The following is a 27,679-nucleotide window of genomic DNA, read 5'->3' on the forward strand; positions in this document are numbered from 1 at the left end:
GAAGTGCTAAAACTGTTTTTTGAACTGATATATATTAAAAGGCTTTCAATGGTTTTATTAGTAAGAAAACTGACAGATGTTGTGTGAGATCATTATGCAGTAAATGGTATCTGACTTTTGAAGCTGTATATCATACTTTTGCCACTGGAGTGAGAAGCCTAGTGTTAGCAAATCAGAACCATGAACTAGGTGGTGTTACATGTGAGCTGCTTAAGGTGACTGACTTAGAAGAGAGGGAACTAGCACATTGGATCAATTCTAGTTTATTTTTTTCCTTGCAGTTGCAGTATGTTGAAATCACTTGGATAGCAAATTATTCTTAACAATAAAATAAGGTTACCTGAAACTTTTTATTTGTAAATTGGACCAGTGAATGAAAGCATTTGTTCAAAACGAACAATTATGAACTGTTCTTCTCAGGGAATAAATACATAAAATAAGGTTTTCCTCAGGTAAGGACACTACATCATCACCTGTGTATTATAGGGACACGTAATTGGCACCTATTATTTTTAGGGCTGTCAATCGATTTAAAAAAATTAATCACGATTAATTGTGTGTTTAAAAAAAGTAATCGTACGATTAATTGTGCTGTTAAACAATAATAGAATATTTATGTGCCAGATGTGCTAAAGGTTCATATGTCCCATAATGCTTCAACCACCATTCCAGAGGACATGCGTCCATGCCAATGATGGGTTCTGCTCAATAACGATCCAAAGCAGTGCGGACCAATGCATGTTCATTTTCATCATCTGAGTCAGATGCCAACAGCAGAAGGTTGATTTTCTTTTTTGGTGGTTTGGGTTCTGTAGTTTCCACATCAGAGTGTTGCTCTTTTAAGACTTCTGAAAGCATGCGCCACACCTTGTCCCTCTCAGATTTTGGAAGGCACTTTAGATTCTTAAATCTTGGGTCGAGTGCTGTAGCTCTCTTTAGAAATTTCACATTGGTATCTTTGCATTTTGTCAAATTTGCAGCGAAAGTGTTCTTAAAATGAACAACGTGCTGGGTCATCAAGACTGGTATAACATGAAATATATGGCAGAATCCTGGTAAAACAGAGCAGGAGCCATATAATTCTCCCCCAAGGAGTTCAGTCACAAATTTAATTAATGCATTATTTTTTTAACAAGCATTATCAGCATGGACACATGTCCTCTGGAGCGATGGCCGAAGCATGAAGAGGCACATGGATTTTTAGCACATCTGGCATGTAAATATCTTGCAACGCCAGCTACAAGAGTGCCATGTGAACGCCTGTTCTCACTTTCAGGTGACGTTGTAATTAAGAAGAGGGCAGCATCCCCTGTAAATGTAAACAAACTTGTTTCTCTTAGCAGTTGGCTGGACAAGAAGTGGGACTGAGTGGACTTGTAGGCTCTAAAGTTTTGCATTACTTTGTTTTTGAGTATAATTATGTAACAAACTACATTTGTAAGTTGCACTTTGATGCTAAAGAGATTGCATTACAGTACTTGTATGAGGTGAGGATTTTTACAGTGCTGATATTTGTAATAAAAAATAATCATAAAGTGAGCACCGTACACTTTGTATTCTATATTGCAATTGAAATTGATATAATTGAAAATGTAGAACATCCAAAAATATTTAATAACTTTCAATTGGTATTCAACGTTTAATGGTGCGATTAATCGTGATTAATTTTTTTGAGTTAATTGTGTGAGTTAACTGTGATTGATCGACAGCCCTAATTATTTTGTACATTTTTTTTTTTTTTTTTTACACCACCTTGGGAAAACATTGCTTGGGTAACACCAGAAAGGAGCTGAGTTTTTCATTATGAAAAGCAATATCCTCCATAAAGGTCATAGTGTGTTGTATATTTATTACTGTACTTTTCTGCTTTTGCCTCCCTTCCATATTGAATTACTGTAACTTCATCCTTTTAGTGTTCTGTATGCATTAGATAGATGCAGAAAGTTACAACCTGTCATGGAGGGGCTTGAGGTTTCCATGAATTTTTTTTGGTCTTACTCTCTTGCAATTTTTCAATTGGCTGTTTACAATTTTTATAGTTCTATCTTAACAGAATGCTAGTCTTACAAATGGGATTTAAGATTAGGGAATGTGACTTCATACAGAGAAGGAATATGTTATTCTTCCTGACATCCTTGCTAATATTTTCATAAATCTTACTGTGATCCTGGAATTCCAGTTGTTTAGTTTGTAAAATCCCTGAAGGGATGAACAAATCTTAGCCATACGTGATGTAAAGCCTCATCACCAGCAATTGTAAGATTTTACCACAACATCCAGAGAGACTCTTGTTCCTAGTGTCAAAGAGCTATCTGGCAGGAAAACAATGTATTAATACTGCTGGATGCTGTAGGTATAGTGCAGGGGTTGCCAACCTGAGCCCGAGAAGGAGCCAGAATTTACCAATGTACATTGCCGAAGAGCCACAGTAATATGTCAGCAGCCCCCCATCAGCTCCCCACCCTGCTCCCAGCTCCTCCCACCTACCGACAGCCCTTGCCAGTTGGTGCTTCTCCCTCCCAGCACCTCCCAATCAGCTGTTTTGTGGCATGCAGGAGGCTCTGGGGAGGAGGAGCGAGGGCATGGCAGGCTTGGGAAGGGGTGGAGTGAGGGCAGGGCCTGTGGCAGAGCCAGGGGTTGAGCAGTGAGCATCCCCTGGCACAATGGAAAGTTGGTGCCTGTAGCTCCAGCCCCAGAGTCAGTCAGTGCCTCTACAAGGAGCCGCATATTAACTCTGAAGAGCTGCATGTGGCTCTGGAGCGACTGGTTGGCCACCCCGGTATATTGAGAGTAATGGAGACCCTTTCTGTAGCATCATTTAATCCTTTAGTATGGTTTTCATTGTGAACAAGAATTAATTTTTGAGGACCTCATTTAGAACCATATTTTAGAACCATGCTATAAACTTCTTAGAATAGTTCTATACCTTGGTGGAGCGTGCCTCCTTCCTCATTTTCATATAATAGTGATCTTACATATAAAGCGTGTCTTGTAAGGTATCGGGGGAAAGGTTATGATCTGCTGAAAGTCATTTCTCTATCCATATATGTATATCATTAATGCATATGAAGTTCTGAGAATTGTATTGTATTGTGGTCACTAAAATATGCTGTAATTTGGGGGAATCGGCCAGATATTAGCTCACCAGAGGCAACAGCAAGGAAAGTAACCAATGCCTGGGCGGGATGTCAAACAATCCATCAACAGCCATTGTCTATCAAGGGAGCTACAATGCAATGACTCACCTGCATGAGGCCACACCAGGGGAATTGCTCAATCTTGCTTGGAGAGACTCAGTAATGCTAACTTGATTATGAAGGGGCGGGGACAAAGCCAAGAGGCAATAAAGGCTATGATAAAAGGAAGAGACATTTGCCATACTCTTCCTCTCTCTTCCACCTCCATCTACAGACATCACCACCAAATGACTGAAGCCCTGATCAAAGGGGAGAGCCTGGCTGAAGGGCAACCAGCCAGCCTATGGTGAGAGCATCTAAGTTTGTAAGGGCATTGAAAGTGTTAAGATCAGCTTAGAATGCGTTTTGCTTTTATTTCATTTGACCAAATCTGACCTGTTATGCTTAGATTTTAAGTGATTATAAGTCAATCTTTATAGTTAATACATTTGTTTGTTTATTCCTCCTGAAGCAGTGTGTTTGGTTTGAAGTGTGTTAGAGTCTCCCCCTGGGGTAACAAGCTTGATACATATCAATTTCTTTGTTAAACTGACACATTCATATAAGCTTGCAGCGTCCAGCGGGCATAACTGGACACTGCAAGACGGAGGTTCCCAGGATTGTGTTTGGGACCGGAGATATTGGTTAGTGTCATTCGGTTGCAAGTAGCTGGGAGCAGCTTATGTGCCAGAGGCTGTGCATGAACAGCCCAGGAGTGGGGTTCTCACAGAAGAGCAGGGTAAGGCTAGCTCCCAGAGTCAAGGATTGGAGAGGCCTAGCAGATCACCAGTCTGGATGACCCCAGAGGGGAACGTCACAAAGCTGCGTCATCAGCAATCGTAAGATTTTACCAGAACATCCAGAGAGACTCTTGTTTCTAGTGTCAAAGAGCTATCTGGCAGTGAAACAATGTGTTAGTGCTGCTGGATGCTGTAGGTACATGAGATTAATGGAGACCCTTTCTGTACTATGATTTAATCCTTTGGTATGGTTTTCATTGTGAACAAGGATTAATTTTTTGAGGACCTCATTTAGAACCATATTTTAGAACCATGCTATAAACTTCTTAGAGTAGTAGTTTATAGCTTGAATCACAGAAGAAGAAAAAATGTCTGTCTGTATTTGTCTGGGAAACAATTGTAGAACTCTGCTAACACTAAATGTGTCTGAATCCTTAAGGCTCACCTAAACAATAACTGCTGCCAGTTCTCCTTATCTATTCAGGCCTCATCTATATCTAAAACTTAAAGATTGATCTAGCTACAGGAGTGTGAAAAATGTACACCGCTGTGAGACATAGTTAAGCCGACCTGAGCCCTGGTGTAGATGTTGGAGGGCAATGGAAGAATTCTTCCTATAATCTATCTACTGCCTCTCGAGGAGGTCAATTTACTGTAGACAGAAAAACCCCTTCCATTGCTGAAGCAAGTGCTTATACCACAGCAACAGTAAGGATTGTAGTGTAGACATACCCTCAATACCTCTGTGATAGAAGCCCTTACAAAATCTTAGTGTAGACTGGCCCGTGCCTTACACTGTGCGCAGAGTAGAGCAAAGTGTGGTCATTAATCAGCTTTCCTTTTTTATTTTTGTTTTTGTAACTCATTAATTATTTAAATAAATATACTGATAATGTCCGAGGTTCCTGCTTACAGCTAGCATAACTTGGACTTTTATAAATCAGGCTCAGGTTCTCCAAACATTTAAGCACATGAGTAGTCCCAGGTAAGTCAGTGGAGCTACCCAAGTGAGTAAAATTATATATGTGCATAAGTGTTTGCAGGATCAGGTAGTAATACAATGAAAGTCTTTAACTTTGTCTATACAGGTGTCCCACATTTCTGAAGTCTTGTTTCTCAGCTTCTAGTTCTTATTAGTGGCATATTCTGAGACTTGTAAAATCCATTTATGTGCCGTTGGGACTTTGTCTGACTTCCATCAGTTATATATTTTAAAAGAAAAACTTTGCATTTCCTTGGAATCAGCACCAGGGCTGTTAGCTCTGATAATTTTCTGTTATTAACTGTGTATTTCCTGTTGGAAACTCAATAGAAATTCTACAGCGACTATGATTTATAGTTTTTGGAGAGGCTTTTGTTGGCGGCGGGGAGGGGGTGAGACAGAATAAGTTAACATTTTAAAAAAAAATAACTCTGGGAAAGAAGATTCCCCAGGACTCAAATGTGTATTCTCACTCTTCTTCTCTCTCTATTCCCCCCCCCGTCCTTGGTTTGGAGATATTTTATAACTATTGCCACTTGTTACTGGCAATTTAAAAAATTCTTTGGTATTTTAATCTTTGATTTTAGGTGAGAAAGTTCTTTTAGTGATGGTAACTTTTCCCTCTTCCATTTTTTTTTCATTCTGTTGTTTTTTCCGCTACTTCCCTGTCACTTCTAGCTCATCTTTAAGGTTCTAGTCCCCCCCCGTCCCCGCTTCCACTCTACCCTTAGTCTTTATCTACCTTCCCCCTCCTTTCTGTTTTTTAAAAAAATATTTACTTCCTTTAAAAGATGAAGAAGGTATTCAGCTTCCTCGGTACTGAGTAAGACCTTTTAGAATAATGGGTGGAATGTCATAAAGGTTGTTGTGTGGCTTTAGGCAAAATGTGCGGTTTGGTGCCCATCCAAATACATATTTAAAAGTGTCTGCCAATGCAGTAACATTCCTGAGTAGGGTCACAACTTTTTAGTCAGCATCCTAGACTAATGTGTCCTTCCTGACTTTTGTAAGTATGCCACTTGACCAACTACTGTGGATGTAGAAATACTCGTTTCCTGGGTTGTCTTTCCCATACTGAAATGAGAAAGTGTGGGCCAATGTGGGAGCTTTAGGCAAAAATCACCTTCCTTTGGTCCTGCCCTTAAATGCACCTAAGTGTTATCTTTTTGCCTTTGGTGCTTGTACAACCTTTACTTCCAGTGTTTGCTAAAACTCTGGCTTAATTTAAAAGGAGTTACTTGTTTGGAAAGGATTGGGGAAGACAGAGAGCTGGAGGCAGCACAAATGGAAGTAAATCTTTCCTGTTAGGAGGGAAATAAATGTGTGCAGCCATGTCAGAGATGGGGTGGAACAAGTCCATGAGCGTCATAAAACCAAGAGGGCAATTTTGAATAATACTTGTGGGGTGTTCTTTTGGAAGTGTTTTAGTCTGCACATCGCTCACATTGAGATACAGAAATTAAATGACTCGCCCAAGGCCATCAGTGCATCTGTATCTTAAAGTGAAAAAATGAACCATGAGATACAGCACCAGAAGACCAGGGTGAGATTTTTATATGTAAGATAATTCTTCTTCATGACTAATGCTCCACGCTATTACACAGGAGCATAATTTGTTTGTTATGTAGCCAAACAAGAAATGTCAGATTTATATTTTCAGGTTAGCTCTAATCTCTAGTGTTACAAGGTCATGACTAATGAGTCAAAATAAACAGACACTTTCCTTACAATGCTTGTTTATCATCTTACCTTGATATTCACTTTGAACAGCCCTTAAGCTGTCCCAGACCCTTTGTGTTTCTGCTTTATGACATGTACGATATTAAAATTTGTCTATGCTAAAGGCGTTTTGCCTGTATAGCCATATTAGCAAAACATTTAAGTGTAGATGAGGCTGGAAAAATCAGAGAATTATTTTTTCTGATTTTGTTTACTTTGTATGCTTGACAGCACTTGGTGTATAATCAGTGTATCCTCACTATAGTTTTCAGAGTAACAGCCGTGTTAGTCTGTATTCGCAAAAAGAAAAGGAGTACTTGTGGCACCTTAGAGACTAACCAATTTATTTGAGCATGAGCTTTCGTGAGCTACAGCTCACTTCATCGGATGCATACCGTGGACTTTATCGACACTAGGAATGCTTTTCTGGCAAAGGGATCCTAGTGTGGATGCAGCTTATACTGGCAAAGCTGGGGTTTTCTGGCATAGCTTATTCCACCTCCTCACCTCCCAAGCGAAACAACCTATACCAGTAAAAGCACAGTTTTGGAGGTGTAACTCCATCTATACTAGGAGATTCTGCCAGTACAGTTGTCGGTCAGGGCTCAAACTTCTCCACACCCCTAACTGAGAGCTATGTTGATGAAATGCTAGTGTAGATGTGGCCTTAGTGAGTTCCCATATTTTTCCTGTAGCTCTTATGCTACAACAGGGAAGGAGGACACTTTTTTTTTAATTAAAAAAAAAATAAAAATAAAAAATCAATAAAATAGGAAAACATCATAAAACCACAAAAATCAGCAAGAAAATACCTTAAATCTAGTCTGTTTCAAAAATCAACTTTAAAATAGTTCCAGGTTGATGGGGTTCCCTTAAACAGGTGTACTCAATGTCACTTTTAGCTTCTTAATGTTGCCAGTGTAATCCAGTTACTGTACCTTTTTAAAAATAAGGTTCAGGTACAGGGGTTTCAGGATAGGAAATCAGTGAAGAATGTTATTTATTTTGGCTAATGAAGTTTGTTTATGCTATGGATCATGCTTTCATCATATCAGTACTTACTACACATTTTGTGTGTTTATCCTTTAAGGGGAAAACTCCTATTAATGGGGTGTCTCTCTAGTTGGAAAACTTCCTTATCCAGTCTGGGTTTCCCCAATGTTTCCAAGAACTGAATCTGGAGATTCTTACCAAAGCAAGAAAACTGCAGAATTATGAGAGATTCTAGCCACTGAAGAAATGGTTATAATAGTTGTTTAAACTCTTCAGCTTAACAAATGAGTCTCTTTAAACACAAGGAAGATTTAAATGTTGTATTTCAGTGTCTCAGATGTACTTAAATGTCACTTTCCCTCTCAGTTGTCAACAGTATATTGTGAGTGAATGAAATGTTCTAAGACACCCTCTCTTTTTATGAAAGCTCATCTGCTCTAGTTGAGTAAATCAATATAAAGAAATACCGTAATACCCTTTAGCTAGGAGTATGGAGTAGCTGCACATGTAAAAGATACTAATAGATCTCTCAAGTGTGCCCAAAGCATGTGTACTCTGCACCAAACTGGCCCAAATTTCTGCAGCATGGTCCTTGGATCATATTTGTCTGTTGCAACCCCATGGTCTGGGCGTCCCTAAACCTCTGACTGCCAGAAGCTGGGACTGAATGAAAGGAGGTGGATCACTTGATAATTGCCCGGTTCTGTTCATTCTGTCTGAAGCATCTGGCTCTGGCCACTGTCGGAAGACAGGATACTCGGCTAGATGGCTAGATACTCGGCTAGTCTGACCCACTATGGCCGTTCTTACATTAACAGAAATACAGAAATTCTGTGACAACTTTATTTAAATTACATAATTCATTTTCATATTTAAATACCTTCATTTTAATCAGTATAGTAGCTATTTTAAAAAATATTACGTTCCTTCAGTTTTTAGTACACCACAGACTAGTATATTGACAATACCTACCCACACTGTAGAAGATTTCATGCAGGAAGCTGGAGGTTTTAGCAACTGGGTAGGGAACATTTCAGACTCTTGACATCTAGGGAGATGGGGAAGATTGGTTGGGTTTGTGGGATAAGCATGTTTCTGCTCAAACAACAAGTAGTGAGAGCTCTCTAATCTTGCCATATTTTAGGTTTCAGAGTTAATTCATTAAGTTAGTGAGGCAGTATACATATCAGAACTATTGTTTTGGTGGTTTGAAGAGTTCCGGAATACATCAGAGCATCATTTTATACTCCTTTTGCATCTCAAGTTACCTTCCTAGCCACAAGTGACAACATCTCTTTTTAAATGGAACCTTAGATTTCTCATTACACTAAGGCAGCAAATGGTGGTAAGGAGTGGACTCCACAGCAGTTTCCATGGTTGTGGAAACTCAGAAGGCTGATACTACCTGGCTACAAAATATTGCCGTTATTTTAGGCCCCAACTTATCCTAATTACTCCTCAAACCCAATGAATATTATCTTGAAATTTATTGTTGTAAATTGACATTAGAAATACCAAATAATAAAGGTAGGGTTTTAGAAAATTCCATACAAGAAAAAACAGGTGGTCATTTTGGGACTGTGGGCTTTTAATTTCCCATGACCCCTTGCATTTCCAAAATTCCCCTGCAGGAAAATCCTTCAGAATGGTGTCTCATTGGTCTGTTGCTATTCTGAATAGAACTCTTCCCCAGTCATTGGCAGAGCTTCCAAAGAGAAACTGACCAGAGCCTTGTTTAGGACTTTGTTTCTGTTGGGGTTGTAGGGAAGTACTGTATGCACAGAGGATTCTCAGTTTCATTACACAAAAGTCCTCTCACTTCCCTAAGAGAAGTGAAGCAATCTACACTTGTCATTGGTTTCATTCAGCCGGCCATCTTGGGAAACAGGAGAGACTATGCAAGAGTAAAGGGACCAGAGGATACAATCATATATGGAAAGGATAAAGCCTATATATAATGTTTTGAGTGTATGAAAAGGAAAATAGAAGTGAATTGCTAATTTTAGACTGGAAATGGCATCTGAAAATTTCATAGTAATTCAGCTAACAGTGATGGTCAATGCCTGGGGCCCTACCAAATTCATGGTTCATTTTGGTCTATTTCATGGTCATAGGGTTTTAAAAATAGTCAATTTCACAGCTTCAAATGTTTACATATGAAATTTCATGGTGTTGTAACCATTGTTCCCTCTAATTTTTTACATCCATGTGTGGAATGAATTTTGTAACAAAATTCATATAGTGGTGGGTGGGGCCGAGGGGTTCGGAGTGTGGGAGGGAGCTCCAGGCTGGGACAGAGGGTTAGGGTGCGGGACATGGGGTGGGCTCTGGGGTGGGAATGAGGGGTTTGGGGTGCAGGCTACCCCAGGGCTGCGGTCAGGAGAGAGGATTCCTCCCAGCCCTCTCTTGCCGTAGCAGCTTGGGGCCTGGGGAGAGGTGCCTCTCCCCAGTCAGGGCAGCTCTGGTGGGGCTGGGCTGGGCCAAGGGAGGAGCTTCTCTCTCTGGCAGCTCCGGCTGGGCTGGGGGAAGGACTCCTCTCCACCTGCCACGGCAAGTCTGGGGCACGTCTGCGCTGGGTCCAGCGGGTAGGGGCGCCTCTCCCCCGGCCACAGCCCTGGACCCGTGCCTGGGGCTTAATAGGCAACCCCGCAGTTTAGAGGGAACTTAGGTTGTAACCTCACCCAAAAGGGAGTTGTGGGGGTAGGGGTTTGTAAGGCTATTGTAGAGGAGTTGTGGGATTGCCACCCTTACTTCTGCCTGCTGCTGGCAAGGGTGCTGCCTTCAGAGGTGGGCAGCCAGAGAGCAGTGGCTGCTGGCCAGATGCCAAGCTCTAAAGTCAATGCCAGTGCCAGCAGCAGAGCAGAAATGAGGATTGCAGGGGATGGGTTTTCCCCACAGCCTCTCTGCCCAGGTCAGGGGCTGACAGTTTTGGCCTTGGAGCTTCCTGCAGATGTGGGAGGTTCCCGGAGGTGGGTCTGACCAGAATTGAGAGCAGCCCCTGCAAGGGAAAAGGAAGTCCTGTCCCTCCTCACCCTGGGTTCGGACTAGCAGCTGGAGCCAGGCCCATGGTAGGAGCTCCCAGCTGGGGCCCCCTGAGCCCTGCCCCTCCCCTACAATAGCCAGATGTCACAGGGGAGGTCAGATTTCACGGTCCATGACTTGTTTTTCACAGCTGTGAATTTGGTAGGGTCCTATCAATGCCAAATGAAATAAAACCCCCTCTAAGTATTTTTGAAACCTGTGGCTATTTCCCTCCCCCCTCCCTTTGCCTCAAATGCACACTCTAGTTCCTCTTTGCCACTTGATCTAAGTTCTGTCGTGCCTTTTTAAAATGACAGTATCATCAAACTTAAACATTGTCAAATGATTTGGCTCTCGTCGCTGTCTTTTTATCCACCTCACGGGAGGTTTCCTTTGCATGTAAAAACTCCCACCTCAAAAACTAAGTCAGCACTAGATAATTCTTTTGATATAAATGGGTAAGAGAAAATGTATCTTGAGGCAAACCAAGGTGATATGTCCTTCAGAACACTTAAATGGTCTAGACCATAAACACATGTACTTGTATATTATTTTTTAAAGTTAACAACATTTTATTATTCATTCCTGTTTAGAGGAGCCGCTTAAGGTAAACAGCTTAAACAGAATGCATTTTAAAAAACATAGTATTTAAAGTTACCTTGATGAAATGTTGTGAGATTTTTCAAGTTTGGAGTATACTAGTCCTTGATTGCAGCTACCTTAGCCACCGTAGCTAGCAGCTTCTTATTTTGACTTCACTCAAGTTCTCTGTCTTTTTAGTAGGGATGTGGGGGAGAGGTAAGACTGATATGCGGGGTTGAAAATTGACTAGCAGAAGTGGAGAAAGGGGGTGAAACACAGTGATGACAAAAGAAACTCATGGTTAAAAGAAATACACTGACTACTTTACAAAAAGAAAAGGAGTACTTGTGGCACCTTAGAGACTAACAAATTTATTTGAGCATAAGCTGTAGCTCACGAAAGCTTATGCTCAAATAAATTTGTTAGTCTCCAAGGTGCCACAAGTACTCCTTTTCTTTTTGTGAATACAGACTAACACGGCTGGTACTCTGAAAACTGACTACTTTAGTAATTTCTTCTTCTGACTTTAACATATTTTGACTGTGCTCAAATATTATGGTGATAGGCAGCAGTGTACATCCCTAAAACTAGGAGTCAAGTAAGATGGTAGATAACAAAATATCCTTCCAAATACCTGTATTGAATACACTGCAAACTTTATGCTGAAGTTATTTTATTTGTATAGAACAGGGGTCTCAAACATGCGGCCTGTGGGGCTATTTCCTGTGGCCCACCAGCTCCCCGCGGGGCCCAGCATTTACCTAGAGTGGCTCCGGCCTGGCGTGCACTGGGAGCCTGCCTTGCCCCCGGTGTGTGCCAGGCCAGCCCCGGACCCTGAACCCCTCCTGCAGCCGAACCCCCTGCCCTGAGCCCCCACCTGCACCCCACATCCTTCCTCCACCCCAACCCCCTACCCTGAGCCGCATGCTGCACCCTGACCCCCTGACCCACCCTGCACCCCGACCCCCTGCCCTGAGCCCCCTGCCGCACCCTGCACCCCTCCTGCACCCCCTGGGGGCAGGAAAGGGGCAGAGTTGGGGTGGGGATTTCAGGGAAGGGGTAGGAAGAGGCAGGGCAGGGGCGGGCCCTCACGGAAGGGGTAGAGTGGGGGCGGGGCAGCGTAGGGGGGCAGAGTCAGTGGTGCTGCCCTCGGGCCAATGTACTAGTCCTCATGTGGCCCTCGTGCTCATTTGAGTTTGAGACCCCTGGTGTAGACCGCTGTGATAGTTGGTACTTGTCAGTTAATGGGCTCTGAATTTTAGAGATGGTTTCTCTCTCTTTTTTTTTTTTTACGAATGGATTTATGCTCTGTCGTTTCTTTTTGTTGGAAACACTACTCTACATTTCCATGTAGCATAAGCTAATTCAAAATGGTGTTTTAAAACTAGTGTCCTGCCCTTCAGGTACTCCCTAATATTTTGGTCATATTAGTGGAACCAAACTTATTAGACCATAACTGTATTTACTGAAATGTACAATTGAAAGAAAACCATATTAAACTTACGAATAATGTACTGGTATCTCCCATTACAAATCTTCTTCCCTCTCTCCCCCCCCCCCCCCCCCTCCACTGGTCTTTTTTTGAAGCTGGTCCGCTTTCTACTAAAATTTTCACTCCTGCCGTGATGGTCTTGGATCACACTTAGCAAATCAAAGTTCAGTACCTTTTAAAGTAAAAAGGCTGTTCCAGACTGTCTACATTTAGATTGATACTAGTACTCAATAAACACAATCCCATTTTAAGTTGTGTTCTAGATAGTCAAGGATGGGATAGAAATGTCAGGTTCTAAATAAGCTGTGATAAAAAAGATTAACAGAAAAGTATTAACACTGCAGAGGTGGTAACTGTAATACTAATATTTATGAATTTTGTTTGTCTTCAAGCAAATGGTTATGAGCCTTAGAGTTTCTGAGCTGCAAGTACTTCTGGGATACGCGGGGAGGAACAAGCACGGACGCAAACACGAACTTCTCACAAAAGCACTGCATTTGTTAAAAGCCGGCTGCAGCCCTGCTGTCCAAATGAAAATTAAAGAACTCTATAGGCGGAGGTTCCCTCAGAAAATCATGACACCTGCAGACTTGTCTCTCCCCAGCGTACACTCAACTTCCATGCCAGCAACTTTGTCTCCATCTACCATTCCACAGCTCACTTATGATGGCCACCCTGCAACGTCACCATTGCTTCCTGTTTCTCTTCTGGGACCTAAACATGAACTGGAACTTCCCCACCTAACAGCCGCGCTCCACCCTGTCCATCCAGACATAAAGCTTCAGAAATTACCTTTTTATGACTTGCTGGATGAACTGATAAAACCAACTAGTCTAGGTAAGGCTATAATGTTGTTAATTCTGTATTTAGAATATCTCTTCAGTAATAAAGGGGCGGCGGGGGGTGGGGGCTTCAGCTTCTAGCATATAAACTGGCTTAAATGTTAAATAAAAACATGATTTAGAGAACCAATATTTCTAGATACAAGAAATTGTTGCCTCTTGGAACAACTTGTTCTATAGTGCACAAGAGGAGACACGTCATCTTAAGTAATACCCATAGATTGGTTCAAATAGTAACTATAGTTAAGACACTAAGTACTGTTGCCTCCAGTATAAATAAGTTCAACATCCTCATTGGAAGTAATGGGCAAAAAACAAGCTCACTGTGGCTCGAAGCTTTAGAAAAGGGAACTTAAAAAATAAGGAAGTCTGAACAACTAAAAGCAGGTGGTTAAACCGGAAAGTTCAACAAAAACTTGGGCTCAGCAGATACATAAATAATTCTATGGTCTGTGTTATGTAGGAAATCAGATTAAATAATCATAATGGTCCATTCTAGACTTAAATTTACTAACTATGAAAGATCTGCAAACTTTTGTATTTAAAATGTCTTGTGGTTATAATCTATAACATATTTGTGTAGCTGACTAGGGTAATTTGGAGTCTTACAGAGCAGCACATAGCAATTTGTGTTCCTGTTCTGGATCCCTGGTTCAGCAAAGCACTTTTTTAACTTTAAGTGCTTACGTGGTCCCATTGATTTCAGTAGGACTCCTGGCATGCATGTCAGAACCAGTTCTTTTGGTTTCTTCTTATAGTGCAGGGTAAATAGTAATTGTCTAGTCTTTAGCAGAACTGGCTACAGGCGGTATGGGGGCATTTTGAAAAAAAGCCACAAATATAAGAAGAACGCACACTAATGCTTTTTTATGTCAGTGAGGAAAAACCCACTGGTTTAGCAATTGGCAGATGTAAACACTTGATTCAGCTTAAAAAAAAATAACACTTTAAAAAGACTTTAATTGGTTTACAAATAGGTATTTCTAAATGTAAATACAATTGAGGACCTGCCTTCCTTGACAATCACTGTGCCACTAACTACCATATAGAAAAAGGCTGTGTATTAATTTCTCTACTTTAATAAAATAAAATGTTTGTTTTATGTTATTGGGTACATGGTAGTTTTAGTTTGTCTTCAGTTATTTTGATGGATGTTTGCCCCAAATATTCAGGTATCTCCTTCATTGTTGCAAGGAAGTCCTTCCCCACCCTCAAAGTGTGTTAGTCTTCCAGACCACTTGCTTTGTCTTCAAATGGCTGATGCACCTTCCTTGTGATTTCTCCTGTTTGAAATACAGCCTGCACTGTTATCTTTTGGTTTCTTTTATTCCTTGGACCTTTTATAGGTGAATAGGAATTTTTTGATTTCATCCCTGCACTTCCCACGATGAGACCAGCCTGGAGACTTTAATTGGGATTCAAATAGCTCCCCGATTCTCACAAATGGAACTTGTTGTCAGTCTCTGGTACTGGTCAAAGACTTTCCTTGAGTTCTGTGCACCCTAATTTATTTAGGTTTCACTTATTCCTTTTCAGAGTAATTACTCGGTTACATAAATTCTCGAAAAGGCACAGATCTTTTGTTTGTCATACCCAAAATAGAGTTACACCCTTTGTACTCAAATATTGTAGGTAGCCAATTCACTAATTAATGTGATTACCAGGTAGGCAAATGGAATTTACCAGCCATTTTTTCTGTCGTCAAGAACAAAAGAAGGCAATAGATGTAAGTCTCTTGTCACTTGTTTCCTCAGAGTGTAGCTCCAGACTGTTAAAATATCTTCTAATATAGAGCAAACAAGACTGCCGGTCACAGAAATAACCCACTTCCTTCCCTGAAGCATCAAGGGACGCACCCCACCCATGTACCTATTCGTGATGCCAATACTGACTTGGACTCTAAATACGTTCTGTGGGTGGCATACCTGAGATCACTTATTCACTAACGCTTTAAAAACTCCCGCACCCCAGTTTAGGTCTATTCTGGTTATGTGCTATGAATGTATCTTGTGAACCTTGTAACCGATACTTGGAATCTCTCATAACTCAAGCCTAACCCCAGATGTACAGTACCTTCCTTCTTAACTTGTGTAAACTTGATTTTAAACATTAGTGTTAATAAAAGTTTTTATGCCTGTAAGATGGGTATCATTGATTGGAAACTGGAATGCTGATTACTTCACCCACAATTGAAGACATTCCATTTAGACAGGTTTTAGAGTAACAGCTGTGTTAGTCTGTATTTGTAAAAAGAAAAGGAGTACTTGTGGCACCTTAGAGACTAACCAATTTATTTGAGCATGAGCTTTCATGACACAGTATGCATCCGATGAAGTGAGCTGTAGCTCACGAAAGCTTATGCTCAAATAAATTGGTTAGTCTCTAAGGTGCCACAAGTCCTCCTTTTCTTTTTGCGGATACAGACTAACATGGCTGCTACTCTGAATCCTGGTGCTATGTTCTCTGTGACAGACAGCCAATGTTAGAGGGCTATACAGTAGCTATTCAATCAACTGTTTATCTTCTCTGGACTTGTAATATACCACATACTTTGCAGTAGTGAGCTGTACCAGTGCAGGGACAGTATATTCACAAAGCGACATTGGACTTGTAAACCTCAAATCTACAGGGCTAGTGCTTTACATTAGCTGTGCTCTTTTTGAGAACTCAAAATAGCAGACTCCACAGTACAGAGTAGTGGAATTATTATTCCCTGCCATTGCTCTATTCAATTGCAGATTCTCTCATTTTTCCTTCAGAGCATTTCCAGTGCACAACTCTTGTTTAGCTTTTCCACAGCCCTGCAGTTAATAAAAAAGATTATGCTTATATTGTCTGTAGCATTGAGACTTGAAGGGATTTACAACATCCCTTCTGGCCCCAAGGGGGCTGCCTCTAGGCTTGTGGTTTTTTTGTTTTTTGTTTTTTTTATGAGAACAGGAGATGTCTGGTCCCAGCTCAGCAGTGTATGGGACACGGTTGATTTTTAGCAATGTTAGATGTTGCAAAGTCAAGAAAGCATCTGCATTAGACGATGCACCTGATTTAAGATGATTAGTATAATCTCTAATTAAATGTGTTCTAGCAATGAATATTGATCATGAGTAGGCTTGGAAGGACTAGATTTTTATTGGTGAATGTCAGTAAACATCAATTTCACTGCACATACACAAAGCAACAAAAATATATTTCTATCAATGATCATCAAAGTCACAGATAGGCAAAGAAAGAAAAATGCTGCTTGATAACTTGAGTCACAATCCAGTCATTTAAAATTTTTTGAATTAGGCTTGTTACAAATGGACTAGTGAATGAATAGCAAAAAGGGGATAATTTGATGATTTAAGGATATTTACTTTCTGTATTTTGACATGTGATGAGGGCAATTTGTATGTAAAGCTTTGACTTTTAATGTCAGGAGACATTGAGATTCAATAATTGTCTGACCTCCCATTAATAATTTTTCATAACTGAAAATTTAAATCAATAAAAAAAATTAAAAGCTTAAAAATATTACCTGTTGAAACTATTTAAAAAAATTCAAACTTAATTCTGCCAAGCCTAATGATGAGGCTTTACAGCAAACCCTCAAAAGCATAGTTCTGTAATAAATCCCAATTCTTATACAGTAGAGTCGCATCTTACGCGGGGGTTAGGTTCTAAAGTCAGCGCGTAAGGCGAAAATCGCATATAGTAAAAATTACCCTAGAAAATCCCTTAAATTGCCCATAAAGTACAGTATACTGTACATGGTTTTGTGTATACAACCCTGTACAGTAATATGTATACAGTAACGTACAGTATATAATAGAGTATATATGCAAAATATAATTTTACAGTACTGTCTTTTTAATTACGGGGGGGTCATCAGGGCTTGATGTCGATCCAGGAGACGGAGGTGATGGAGAGCTTGGGTGACGGAGAGCGAGTCGTAGACAAAGTGGTTGGCTCTGGTTCAGCTCGAGGAGTTGATTGCGTAGGCTCATCTGCTGCTGGTTGTTTTTCCTGGAAAAACATGGTGATTGGCAACTGTCGCTGTTGTCTCTTGAGCTACTCAAACATTTCTTGATATGGTCTCAAATCGTCCGTAATACTCCGTGTGATTTTGAGGCTTCGTTCCATAGAGGGATCGTATTCAGAAATTAAATCATTCAAGTGTTTTGCTGCTTGGAACACTTCAGCAAATTTATGAAGATTCCAACTTGCTGGCTCTTCCTGTTCGTCGTCGTCATCTTCGTCTTCTGTAGATGATTTTGTCAGTTCCTCTGATTCTTCGTTAGGCCGTTTCTCTATGGCCCTCAATTAATTCTTCAATTTCTTCCTCAAGGGTGTCGACGAAGCGATCACCACCCACTTGCCTGGCCACCTGAACAATGTGTTTCACTTCTTTGTGAATGGTCTGGAAACCCGTAAAATCATTCACACATTCTTTCCATAGGTTTTGCCAACATGCATTGACTGTTTCAGGCTTGATTGCATCCATTGCCTGTTTAATATAAATGATGCAGTCGGCAGTGTTGAAGGACTACCAACACTCCATCACATTAAGATTGGGATCAGCATCCATAGCGCTACGTATCCGTGAGAATGTAAGCCTTGTGTATGTGGCCTTGAAACAGCGAATCATGCCTTGGTCAAGAGGTTGGAGGATGAAGGTGGTATTGTGGGGGGAGAGAGAGACTACTTCAACGTCATTATGTGCAAACTGGAGTGCCGCAGGGTGGCCAGGAGCATTGTCTACAATCAGCAACACTTTAAAGTCAAGTCCTTTCTCTTCGAGGTACCACTTGACCTCCGGAATGAAACACTGTGGAACCAATCCAGAAACAATGCTGCTGTCACCCAAGCCTTTTTATTTGATTGCCAGAACACAGGCAGGAGATTTGTGTTTGTGCCTTTTAGTGCACGGGGATTTGCAGCCCTGTGGAGCAAGCCCGGCTTTATTAAATGCCTAGATGCATTGCCACAAAACAACACAGTCACACGGTCTTTAGCTGTTTTGAAGTCAGGGACTTGTCTTTCTGATTTTGAAGTATAAGTGCGGTTGGGCATTTTTTCCCAGAAGAGCCCAGTCTCATCAGCATTAAAAACTTGTTCGGGAAGATAGCCCTTTTCTTCTATGATTTTCTTTAATTGTTCGGGGTAGGTTTTTGCTGCCTCTTCGTTGTCAGATGCAGCTTCACCAGTAGTCTGCACGTTTTTGAGGTCGAAGCGGTCCCTAAAACTGTTAAGCCAACCTTGGCTAGCTTTGAATTCCTTCTCGTCAGAAGGCTGTCTGTCTCTCTTTGGCGGGAGGTTTGAACAGCGCGTAGAGGCTAAGAGCCTTTTCTCGCAATGCGTTGCCATCGATCGGCACACGTTTACGGTTCATGTCTTCCAGTCATAAGTTTAATGCCTTTTCAGTCTTCACTAAAGTTTTATCACACACTGGCTCGTCACCTTAGCAGTTATTGGAGCACTTGATGCCACGGCTTGACGAATTTTCTCTCTCGCAAATCTTGATGGCACAGATGCTAGATTCGTTGCGGCCATATTTACGCTCCGTGTTGGAGACCGACATACCGTCTCTCAATAAGTCTAACACAGCCAGTTTTTCTTCCAGCGTTGGAACAGATCGCTGTTTCTTCGGTTGAGCACCAGATGAAGTAGTTGGCTTGTGTTTAGGGGCCATGTTGTAGAAAAAATAGGTACAGTATCTTTAAACACTAGAATCACACTCAGCACAGCGAGATGCTCACACTATGAGAGGCACGCCAGAACTGAGACCAACTGAGGGAACAGCAGGTTCATGTCTCCCATCTCACGCTCACTCCGGGCCATACGCTCATTGAGTGGAAAGATGGGTGGAATCACCCGCGTTATTTACAGGTATCTTGTTTTTTTTGCCGAGCGCGTATAGATGAATTTGCGTAAGTTAAATGCGCGTATGATGCGACTCACCTGTATGTCCTTGTGACATACCGTGGCATAATCTAGACTAGTGGGGGCTATGTCACACCTGTCCTGTAACATGGGGTGACCTTTACAATGCCTTGCTGCTGTAGCCACCAACCTGGACTGCTGACAGCCTCCAGCATGTAAGTCTCTACCTACTATGTCTGTTCTGTATGTGCTGCAGCCAGCCAGCCACATCTCTGCTCTTACCAGCCAGAAAGATTAGCACAGGGTGACTCCAACGCTCCCAATCCCAGATTTTCCCCTAGAAATGTATGTCCTGTACTGCCAGCCCTCTCCTGGACAGTACAAATATATTAAATCTGTTATTCTTTAGGGGAATAATCTACACGCTGCTTATTACCCCAAATGGAGTTACTTGAACACTTACGGTTGTGCACTGGATTAGTGAAAACAATTAATTAAGTTTATTAACAGTAACAAAGAGAGATTTTAAGTAATGAGGCATACAAGAAAAATATAAATTCCTTACTAGTGTCCAACTTAAATTATATTAGATTCAAGCAATTCTCACCACATAATTCCAGTAAGATTACTGACAAAACTCTTCAGGTCAGGACCGCTACCCCAAAGCCCAGTGGCTGTTTCCTTTTGTCCTCTCTGGTGCAGAGAATGTGATGAGTGGGGAGTGTTTTGGAGTGTCTGCCCCTTCTTTTTATAGTCCTGTCCCTCTTTGAGAAGCATTTACAGCTGGGAGCAAGGTCACAGGCAGCCTGGTGAAGAAAGGGAACTTCATGCTGTTTCTTTGCTCAGATGCAGATTTTTGTCCCTACCCCCTTCCTTGCCAAAGAATGGCCACTTAGCAGGTAATGGTCCATCAGCTTAGTTGCTTTCCCTTTGTCTCTAAGGAACTGGTTAACCACTCCCTAGACTTGGAAGCAGACTTGAGTCATCCTTTCAGCTTATATTTATAACTTTGCATACAATATTGCTATGTGTATTTTGTTATGGTAGTATTAATCAGCAAGTTGAATTTTTAAATGATACCTTGCAAGGCATAACTTGTACAAACATTATTCAAAGTGTGTGTAGGGTGTGAACACGGGTATATTCTGTCACAGTCCCTTAGTGAAGAATCTTCTTTGCGTTGTTTTGGGTATCTCTAGGGTATCTTACTAAAACATTCTGGAGTGAACCTACAGTTGACTGATGATGCAAACAATCGTGACTTGACTTGACTTCTGGGTATAACATCTTTACCTTGCTGAAAATTATCTTGTCTAAGCGAATTGGCAATGATTCACCCAGCAGAATTAAACGAGTACATTATGTTCTTATTTAGTGAAAATATAGTCTGAACCACCTATAGAACTTTTCTAAAATTGTTCCGGGCTTGTGGGGGGTGGGTATTTTTTCCCTCTCAGAAAATACTGAAGGGGTATTGCTTTAGCTACAGAATGCTTTCACACTAGGAAAACATGTCCCTTTCTAGATTTTCTGTAAAAATATTAACGTTTAAAGAGTGAACACTTTTTGTGCTATATTGGCACACCTAACTATATGGGAAATGTTAGGCTCGTAGTCTGGTTTTGGTCTGTCAGAATAACTCTAAAATACCTGAATATATGTGAAAACTGTAACATAGGCTTTCTAGCTTCAAGGGGAATCCTATCTGGTCATGTGAAAGAAGCATACAAAGCCTGTACAGATTCTGTCACTAAATTGAGAACACAGTTAGGAAAGGTTAGTAACACGGAAAAGTGAATGTCTGTCAGACTAGTTTGTGTGTGTGTGTGCACACGCGCGCACAAATCTTGCAAAATTTTAGTTTGTTACTATAATGAATACCATAGAAAGGCCTCGGAATAAAACACTTTTTATGCAGATAAGCAGGTAGTTGGTGGTCATCCCACTTTCACAATTGGTTTGGTAGATCTAAAAATCAGAAAATTGTGCTTGTGACCAACTGATTTTTGCTTAGCAGCTTAAAACTGACACACATGAAACTGAGAAAATGGAGAAGTTGATGTGATGTCAATTGCAAATGTCAAACCCTTATCAAACACATTAGGCAAATAGTGCATCAGCTATATGCTGTTAGTGTGCAAAATAGCTGTAGTTTGTGCTGTAAAAGCTAAACTTTAAGCGATTTACTTAATTTTAAAAAAAAAACCTAGGTTTTTATGGGAGTGATTTTAGTATATAACGAGCTGTCAAAATCGAATTGTAACATGAAGGGACGAATGCTGAAGCAGTATATTAATAGTAGTGGCTCAAATTTGCCTGCTGGAGATCTCCCTGCATATAGCACGGCTACGTGGTTGACCAAACTTTATTTAATTAGTTCTGAATTAAAGAAATTTATTCAAATTTGAACTGATGATCACAGGTCTTACTGTAGAATGTGATGGTTGCATTAAACGTGATTTTTCAGGGTTTTTATAATTGGATCTTACATTTAAATGTAAGCTGATTTCTGGTACACTAGGATTGACATAATCCTCACCAATCTTTAAAATATATTCACTTTTCAAGTTTAGTAGTTTGGAGACTTCTTAAGGGCTCAAAACCTCAAAATGAGCTTGTTTAATAAAATCCACACCATTCAAGATCAGGATTAGAAGTGGAGAATAAAAATGCAAGAACAACTGAAGACTAAAAAAAAAATTATATCTCACTAGAATGTGGTTCTTGATAAATCAACAAATGCAGCCATATTTGTGCTGCATTTTAGTTCATGCAGTAGAGGCTCGTGCACTAAGCTCCAGAGGTTCCAGGTTTGATCCCACCTGCTGACAACTGGGATCTGTCGGTGTTGCAATAGTTCTGGTGCTCAGGGTGTAGGCCTGTACTCTGAAAAGTTTAAAGTAAGTGTGTGAGTGTGTGTGAGAGAGAGAGATAAACCATTGATAAAACTATGGGGGTAAAATCCTGACCCTATTGAAGTTCGTAGGAATTATTGACTTGAGTAGAAGCACGATTTTCCCCAGTATAACTACCCAAAAAGCTATCAAATGAGTAAATATACACCTTTTGTTTTACCCCAAGGTTAAAGAGTGTACATTTCAGTGTACATACTTTGGGCCTGATCATTCAAGTACTGAGTGCCCTCAAATCAGGATAACCAAATTTGAATTCACTCAGCAACAAGTTATAATGGAAACAATAGTTAGCCTTTTTGCAATTATGTTAGCAATTATGTTTGAGTATTTGAACTATGAGCGATCTAGATATTTCTTTTGTCTGGCAACTTCCACCTTCTCTGTGTGTGTGTGTGTGTGTGTGTGTGTGTATGTGTGTGTGTGTATGTATATCTTCTTACTATATGTTCCATTCTATGCATCCAATAAAGTGGGCCGTAGCCCACAAAAGCTTATGCGCCAATAAATTTGTTAGTCTCTAAGGTGCCACAAGTACTCTTGTTCTTTTTGCTAGATATTTCTCTCTAGAGTGATTGTGTGTGTCTATACTATTTGAAAGGCGGTTTCTGGGATTCTGATTGCCTCTTTTTATGTTACATTTAGAATATACTCCATATTCCCTATGCTAAGACTTATAAACTAGCTCTTTCTGGTGTTTAGCAGTGAGATAATTGATTTTCCATAACTTTCTTGGTGCTCAGATACCATGGTGAAGACCGCATTAGAAATACCTACATGAAGTTTTTGCAACAAGTAGATGGTATTTTTGTGTGGTTGTAACTGCAAATTTTTGAACTTGCTTTTTACATTAAAAGATAACAAGTACTGTGGGAGGTTTTACTCTTCTAGAACCTCGCTAAATAAAATGGGTTACCTATCATATAGCTAATGATTACGGTCCGCTATGAACTGGCATTTACTGTATCCTGATCTAAAAGATATATAGATATAAGCCATGTAAATTTTGATTTTGAATGTCTTCCCCTGCTGGAAGGCTATGATTTTGTCTACCTGTCATAGCCTTACAGCAGGGGAAGACAGAAGAACAGAGCTTTTAGTGATGTCCCTTTACCTGTGTAAACAGGGTTGCCAATCCTCCAGGTTTGGCCTGGAGTCTCCCAGAATTGGCATCAATCTCCCGGTGACTATGGAAAGCAATCCAGGAGATTTTAATAGGATATTTTAAGAAAATGACATTCACATCGGAGGGGGGGCGGGAATCTCCTGGAATAACTTCTGTCAGAGTTGGCAGTCCTACACATGGTGTTTCTTGGCTGACAGGCTCCAATGATTCCTGTCTCCAGCAAGTGGAAACCACTTCTGCTGGATGCCCTGGGTCTCAGTCAGACCCAGTTCTTTTCTTGAAATCCTGCACCTCTCATATCTGCTTTCTGGAAGCAGTTAGGAGAGTGGCACATCTTTTATTTACATTTACCTAAAAAGTAGCCATTAAAGGGAGTGGTTAATCATGTGTTAAGAATTCAGCTGACCCTTGGGCATTCAATGAGAGTAGATCATACCACTGAACTACAGTCATAATGAACAGGTTTCAGAGTGGTAACAGTGTTAGTCTGTATCAGCAAAAAAAGCGAGGAGTATTTGTGGCGCCTTAGCCCTGGTCTACACTAGGACGTTAGGTCGAATTTAACAGCGTTAAATCGATGTAAACCTGCACCCATCCACACAATGAAGCCCTTTATTTCGGCTTAAAGGGCTCTTAAAATCGATTTCCTTACTCCACCCCTGACAAGTGGATTAGCGCTTAAATCGACGTTGCCGGCTCGAATTTGGGGTACTGTAGACACAATTCGATGGTATTGGCCTCCGGGAGCTATCCCAGAGTGTTCCATTATGACCGCTCTGGACAGCACTCTCAACTCAGATGCACTGGCCAGGTAGACAGGAAAAGAACCGCGAACTTTTGAATCTCATTTCCTGTTTGGCCAGCGTGGCAAGCTGCAGGTGACCATGCAGAGCTCATCAGCACAGGTGACCATGATGGAGTCCCAGAATCGCAAAAGAGCTCCAGCATGGACCGAACGGGAGGTACGGGATCTGATCGCTGTTTGGGGAGAGGAATCCGTGCTATCAGAACTCCGTTCCAGTTTTCGAAATGCCAAAACCTTTGTGAAAATCTCCCAGGGCATGAAGGACAGAGGCCATAACAGGGACCCGAAGCAGTGCCGCGTGAAACTGAAGGAGCTGAGGCAAGCCTACCAGAAAACCAGAGAGGCGAACAGCCGCTCTGGGTCAGAGCCCCAAACATGCCGCTTCTATGATGAGCTGCATGCCATTTTAGGGGGTTCAGCCACCACTACCCCAGCCGTGTTGTTTGACTCCTTCAATGGAAATGGAGGTAATACGGAAGCAGGTTTTGGGGACGAAGAAGATGAGGAGGAGGAGGTTGTAGATAGCTCACAGCAAGCAAGCGGAGAAACCGGTTTTCCCGACAGCCAGGAACTGTTTCTCACCCTAGACCTGGAGCCAGTACCCCCCGAACCCACCCAAGGCTGCCTCCTGGACCCAGCAGACGGAGAAGGGACCTCTGGTGAGTGTACCTTTTAAAATACTATACATGGTTTAAAAGCAAGCATGTGAAAGGATTACTTTGCCCTGGCATTTGCGGTTCTCCTAGATGTAGTCCTAAAGCCTTTGCAAAAGGTTTCTGGGGAGGGCAGCCTTATTGCGTCCTCCATGGTAGGACACTTTACCACTCCAGGCCAGTAACACGTGCTCGGGAATCATTGTAGAACAAAGCATTGCAGTGTATGTTTGCTGGCATTCAAACAACATCCGTTCTTTATCTCTCTGTGTTATCCTCAGGAGAGTGAGATATCATTCATGGTCACCTGGTTGAAATAGAGTGCTTTTCTTCAGGGGACATTCAGAGGAGCCCATTCCTGCTGGGCTGTTTGCCTGTGGCTAAACAGAAATGTTCCCCGCTGTTAGCCACAGGGAGGGGGGAAGGTTGAGGGGGTAGTCACGCGGTGGGAGGAGGCAAAATGCGACCTTGTAACGAAAGCACATGTGCTATGTATGTAATGTTAACAGCAAGGTTTACCCTGAAAGAGTGTAGCCACTGTTTTATAAAATGTGTCTTTTTAAATACCGCTGTCCCTTTTTTTTTCTCCACCAGCTGCATGTGTTTCAATGATCACAGGATCTTCTCCTTCCCAGAGGCTAGTGAAGCTTAGAAAGAAAAAAAAAAGCACTCGCGATGAAATGTTCTCCGAGCTCATGCTGTCCTCCCACACTGACAGAGCACAGACGAATGCGTGGAGGCAAATAATGTCAGAGTGCAGGAAAGCACAAAATGACCGGGAGGAGAGGTGGCGGGCTGAAGAGAGTAAGTGGCGGGCTGAAGACAGGGCTGAAGCTCAAATGTGGCGGCAGCGTGATGAGAGGAGGCAGGATTCAATGCTGAGGCTGCTGGAGGATCAAACCAGTGTATGGTTGAGCTGCAGCAAAGGCAGCTGGAGCACAGACTGCCACTGCTGCCCCTCTGTAACCAACTGCGCTCCTCCCCAAGTTCCATAGCCTCCACACCCAGACACCCAAGAACGCGGTGAGGGGGCCTCCGGCCAACCAGCCACTCCACCACAGAGGATTGCCCAAAAAAAAGAAGGCTGTCATTCAATAAATTTTAAAGTTGTGAACTTTTAAAGTGCTGTGCTTAAAGTGCTGTGTGGCATTTTCCTTCCCTTCTCCACCACCCCTCCTGGGCTACCTTGATAGTCATCCCCCTATTTGTGTGATGAATGAATAAAGAATGCATGAATGTGAAGCAACAATGACTTTATTGCCTCTGCAAGCGGTGATTGAAGGGAGGAGGGGCGGGTGGTTAGCTTACAGGGAAGTAGAGTGAACCAAGGGGCGGAAGGGGTTTCATCAAGGAGAAACAGAACTTTCACACCGTAGCCTGGCCAGTCATGAAACTGGTTTTCAAAGCTTCTCTGATGCGTACCGCTCCCTCCTGTGCTCTTCTAACCGCCCTGGTGTCTGGCTGCACGTAACCAGCAGCCAGGCGATTTGCCTCAACCTCCCACCCCGCCATAAATGTCTCCCCCTTACTCTCACAGATATTGTGGAGCACACAGCAAGCAGTAATAACAGTGGGAATATTGGTTTCGCTGAGGTCTAAGCGAGTCAGTAAACTGCGCCAGCGCGCCTTTAAACGTCCAAATGCACATTCTACCACCATTCTGCACTTGCTCAGCCTGTAGTTGAACAGCTCCTGACCACTGTCCAGGCTGCCTGTGTACGGCTTCATGAGCCATGGCATTAAGGGGTAGGCTGGGTCCCCAAGGATAACTATAGGCATTTCAACATCCCCAACAGTTATTTTCTGGTCTGGGAATAAAGTCCCTTCCTGCAGCTTTTGAAACAGACCAGAGTTCCTGAAGATGCGAGCATCATGCACCTTTCCCGGCCATCCCACGTTGATGTTGGTGAAACGTCCCTTGTGATCCACCAGAGCTTGCAGCACTATCGAAAAGTACCCCTTGCGGTTTATGTACTCGGCGGCTTGGTGCTCCGGTGCCAAGATAGGGATATGGGTTCCGTCTATAGCCCCACCACAGTTAGCGAATCCCATTGCAGCAAAGCCATCCACTATGACCTGCACATTTCCCAGGGTCACTACCCTTGATATCAGCAGATCTTTGATTGCGTGGGCTACTTGCATCACAGCAGCCCCCACAGTAGATTTGCCCACTCCAAATTGATTACCAGCTGACCGGTAGCTGTCTGGCGTTGCAAGCTTCCACAGGGCTATTGCCATTCGCTTCTCAACTGTGAGGGCTGCTCTCATCTTGGTATTCATGCGCCTCAGGGCAGGGGAAAGCAAGTCACAAAGTTCCACGAAAGTGCCCTTACGCATGCGAAAGTTTCGCAGCCACTGGGAATCGTCCCAGACCTGCAACACTATGCGGTCCCACCAGTCTGTGCTTGTTTCCCGAGCCCAGAATCGGCGTTCCACAGCATGAACCTGCCCCATTAGCACCATGATGCATACATTGGCAGGGCCTATGCTTTCAGAGAAATCTGTGTCCATGTCCTGATCACTCACGTGACCGCGCTGACGTCGCCTCCTCGCCCGGTATCGCTTTGCCAGGTTCTGGTGCTGCATATACTGCTGGATAATTCGTGTGGTGTTTAATGTGCTCCTAATTGCCAAAGTGAGCTGAGCGGCCTCCATGCTTGCCTTGGTATGGCGTCCGCACAGAAAAAAGGCGCGGAACGATTGTCTGCTGTTGCTCTGACGGAGGGGCGACTGATGACACGGCTTACAGGGTTGGCTTCAGGGAGCTAAAATCA

The 27,679-nt window shown here is 42.2% G+C and overlaps 2 protein-coding genes across 3 annotated transcripts in view; both read left to right on the plus strand.

The window, feature by feature from the left end:
- Positions 1 to 27,679, plus strand: part of PIAS1 (protein inhibitor of activated STAT 1) — a 96,639-nt gene that overhangs the window by 25,511 nt on the left and 43,449 nt on the right. Inside the window, exons 2-3 of one of the 2 annotated variants that reach the window (XM_073304444.1) lie at positions 3,412 to 3,483; positions 13,098 to 13,542. In XM_073304444.1, coding sequence (XP_073160545.1) covers positions 3,481 to 3,483; positions 13,098 to 13,542 — 448 coding nt within the window. In that variant the 5' untranslated portion in view covers positions 3,412 to 3,480. The remainder of the gene's footprint in view (positions 1 to 3,411; positions 3,484 to 13,097; positions 13,543 to 27,679) is intronic. The other variant, XM_073304443.1, reaches the window with a different exon arrangement.
- On the plus strand, positions 15,950 to 26,568 carry LOC140895126 (uncharacterized). Its single transcript, XM_073304445.1, has 2 exons — positions 15,950 to 24,911; positions 25,500 to 26,568. Exons 1-2 carry the CDS (start codon positions 24,332 to 24,334, stop codon positions 25,898 to 25,900), a joined length of 981 nt encoding a protein of 326 aa, XP_073160546.1. The 5' UTR covers positions 15,950 to 24,331; the 3' UTR covers positions 25,901 to 26,568.

The sequence above is a fragment of the Lepidochelys kempii genome, chromosome 10, assembly GCF_965140265.1.
Source record: "Lepidochelys kempii isolate rLepKem1 chromosome 10, rLepKem1.hap2, whole genome shotgun sequence".
NCBI classification, from domain to species: Eukaryota; Metazoa; Chordata; order Testudines; family Cheloniidae; genus Lepidochelys; species Lepidochelys kempii.

What these genes read in the sequence shown, in the direction of transcription:
- LOC140895126 (XM_073304445.1), top strand. Translation starts at nt 24,332, where the DNA reads ATGCAGAGCTCATCAGCACAGGTGACCATGATGGAGTCCCAGAATCGC. An exon ending in AGACGGAGAAGGGACCTCTG is followed by an intron (nt 24,912 to 25,499) that starts GTGAGTGTACCT and finishes TTTCTCCACCAG; the next exon opens with CTGCATGTGTTTCAATGATC.